Source organism: Xiphophorus couchianus, chromosome 5 (genome assembly GCF_001444195.1).
Source record: "Xiphophorus couchianus chromosome 5, X_couchianus-1.0, whole genome shotgun sequence".
Lineage (NCBI taxonomy): Eukaryota > Metazoa > Chordata > Actinopteri > Cyprinodontiformes > Poeciliidae > Xiphophorus > Xiphophorus couchianus.
Window position 1 is genome coordinate 27,687,085 of NC_040232.1, and position 3,554 is coordinate 27,690,638.

Consider the following 3,554-nt stretch of genomic DNA (forward strand, 5'->3'; position numbering starts at 1 on the left):
AGAGAGGATCAGATGTACATCAGCTGAGAGTGAGCAACTTCCTGCCAAGGTGATTGGAGGGAATATGAATATTTCTAAAGAGAAATTTATTCTAGTTTTTTTTTTTATAATCAATCTGTACAAAACTGTATTTTCTAATTTGAATGTAATTCTTTGTAGTAGATTATTAATAAGTGATTTCACAAAACTAATGACAAAATATTTATCTACTTTAGATGATTTGGAGACTGTTATTCATCTTACTGATTGGTAAGTGATTGTTTTTACTAAAACATCAATTTAGTCTGGTACTGATGATTCAAACTATTATGATGTTGCAATATAAGTGATCGCAAAAGTCCAGTTTCACAGTGAATGAGCTCACAGTAAAACACAACAACATGTAACTGAATGACAAAGCTAAAGAGTAAAACTAGTGTGAGAATGTTGTGATTATTTCAAAATGAACTCCAAGTTGGTCAATAAATAAAAATTGGACTTTCAACGCCTGTCTCTGGCACTTCACAGGAAGGCTCTATGAAACTGAGCAGACAGCAGGTGAGGCTAAAATAACATTGCTGAACTATAGAAATTGAACTTGTGTAAATCATGGATTGCAAAAGTACAGATCAGATCTTCTCTTTCATCCCCAGATCTCTGCAACAAACAGAATATAAATCTGACTGGCAAGGAAGCATCTCAGTCTTCAACCTACAGTTCTCTGGGAATATTTTACACTGCTGACAAAGCCTTTAATGGGGATCGCTCCTCATGTTCTCACACCCTGCAGCAGAACAACTCCTGGTGGAGAATTGACCTGAAGGCTGTTTACAACATTTCCTGTATGTCTATATACAACAAACCTGGTTATAATACTGATATATCAGGCGCAAAGATCTACATTGGGAACTCTCTACAGAACAACGGCACCAAGAACACACTGTAAGAACATCTTATTTCCTTATAAGAAATTTATATCACATTTTGATACCTGAAAATAGAAATAATAGTTTAATGATAAATTTGATGCCTTTTTGCTTCCTTTTTTGTCAAATGTTTTACAGAAGGGATTTCTCATCCAAAGCTATTTTTAAACCTGGATTTGAATTTGCAATGCTTTACTTAAATTTGTTTACATACACTCAGCACCCACTTTATTAGGTACACTTTGCTGGTACCAGGTTGGACACCCTTTTGTCTTCAGAACTGCCTTAATCCTTCGTGGCATAGATTCAACAAGATTCTGGAAACATTCCTCACAGAGTGTTGTCCATATTGACATGATGTGCGTCACGCTGTTGCTGCGTGGTGCGCATCACGAATTATTGACGCAATGCACAACGCATTTTTTGCCTTCATTTCCAAAATAACGGATCTCAGGCGGAAAGATCAAAAGTTTTTTCAGCGATTCATTGACAAGGTTTACTCCTCACCTCCAAGACTATTGTCCTCAAAGGAGATGAGGGAACAAGATGAGTGTTTTGTTGTGTAAATATATGTTTAGTTTTCCTGCGGAACTTGTAGTTCGCTATTGAGTGTGACGGTTTTGTTTTGCCACTAGATGGTGCTAATATTCTTTGGTCAACGGTCAACAGTTGAAATGCGTTGTATTTTATTTCATGACACAGGGATGTTAAGAGTTTAATAAATACGTGTATTGTAACACATAATTATAGCATGAGAAATTACATAAGGTAGAAGATTCAATGTTAAGGTAAAAGGTTAGAACAACGCTGTTTGAGTTACTAATGGTATTTTATTTGTATAGTTTGTAGCTCTTACGGTGTGTTCACACACAAAGGCTGTAGAATAAAGGACTGTGAACCATCAGTTTGAGAGACCATCCTTTCAACCGGGACGCTACACAACCAAAGAACTAAACTCAAGAATAAAATCTCCATTGCAAATGTTTTGGGTAGGGTGTCACTTTATGCTGCAGTGGTAAGAGTAAACAGAAGATCTCTGAAAGGGGCAATTCATAAAAAGAAAGTGAAGAGGCTGAGATGGACTATTGTCCTCAAAGGAGATTTGCGTGACGTACATCATGGATGCGCATCACGCAAATCCAGCACATCCATGATGCAAAACTCCGCCGCTCACCGCATATTATCTCTTTTTCAGACCATTCTCTGTAAACCCTAGAGAAATCCCAGTAGACCAGCAGTTTCTGAAATACTCAGACCAGCCCATCTGGCACCACCAACTATGCCATGTTCAAAGTCACTTAAATCACCTTTCTTCCCCGTTCTGATGCTTGGTTTGAACTGCAGCAGATCGTCTTCGCCATGTCTATAGGCCCAAATGCATTGAGTTGCTGCCATGTGATTGGTCGATTTGACATTTGTGTTACTGAGCAGTTGGACAGGTGTACCTAATAAAGTGGCATGTGTGTTATAGTAGTGTCAATACTTTGACAAATTCTGACAGTCTCTGAAAGCTCAAAGGTATGACAATTTTCAAAAGAATTTTTTTGATTTACTTTGATTTCTTCCCAATATGGAGTCATAACAAACTCTCTGCTTTCCTTGGTGGTTCCACCTTCTGCATCTCCATTTGCAATACCATTCAGTTGTATTCAATGTCACCTCAGCAATGTGTTTTTTCCCTCTCATTCAGGGTTTTCAACATCACAAGCTTCCAAAAGGATCAGATAAATGTCTTCGAATTTCCCACATCGGTGTCTGGACGCTACGTCACTGTGATCAGACCAGGAAACCAATTCATGGTTCTTTGTGAGGTGAACATCACTGGCACAGAGCTAGGTATGTTTCATTTAGTTCTCAGCCTTAAATTAGGGCAAACACATTAATTGGAAGCTGAAGATGATTTGACGCTTTCAAATTTCTCCATCAATTTTCAAGCAAAGACCAAAACTGCTTTGGTCTCAGTTTATGTCATGGTTACTAATACAATATATAGATAATATTTTATTTATCTGGACATGTGTTGTGTGTACTCATTTTCTCACTTTAAAGTGCTGCATTAATCTGTTTGTGAAATGCTCTGTCAGAGAAAAGATGTTTATATCCCGATGAATTTTGTAATCCAGTTAAATGCAATTATTTGTCTGAACCATGTCCATAATTCTAATATTGTAGTAACAGAGATTTATATACACTCTTTAAAGGCAGGAATCAAAAACTCTACGTTCAGAGATTTTAATGATACACCGGAACAGATTTTTATGTTTGTTTGTTTGTATCTTTTAGAGTGAAAGACTAATATAGCTTAAGCCTCGTTGTCGATTTTCAATGAAGATTTTTCATACAAGCAGAAATGTATACACACCCTCACACACACCTCTACTAAACTTTTGACGAATGTCCCGTCTGCAAGTTGTATGTTGATCACAGGCATTTTGTCACTGTTTACAACTTTTTTTTTTTTTTACCCTTCCAGCGGGTCTTTTTGTGGGCTCTAGTGTCCCTTATATGACAGTATGCTGACAGGAAACGGGGAAATTTCAGGGTCATTTTCAGATTGAATACAGTTTTTAATACTCATAAACTGCAGCTACAGACCCTGAAATTGAACATGTGTTATGAAGTCTGACATTATTTTTGCTGTGTGGTAAA

At 37.1% G+C, this 3,554-nt stretch overlaps 1 protein-coding gene across 1 annotated transcript; it reads left to right on the forward strand.

Annotated features, from left to right (window-relative positions):
• Positions 1-215: 215 nt before the first annotated feature.
• Positions 216-3,193, forward strand: LOC114145287 (fucolectin-1-like). Its single transcript, XM_028018772.1, has 5 exons — positions 216-249; positions 508-537; positions 633-921; positions 2,596-2,741; positions 3,189-3,193. Exons 1-5 carry the CDS (start codon positions 216-218, stop codon positions 3,191-3,193), a joined length of 504 nt encoding a protein of 167 aa, XP_027874573.1.
• The last annotated feature ends 361 nt before the right edge of the window (positions 3,194-3,554 follow it).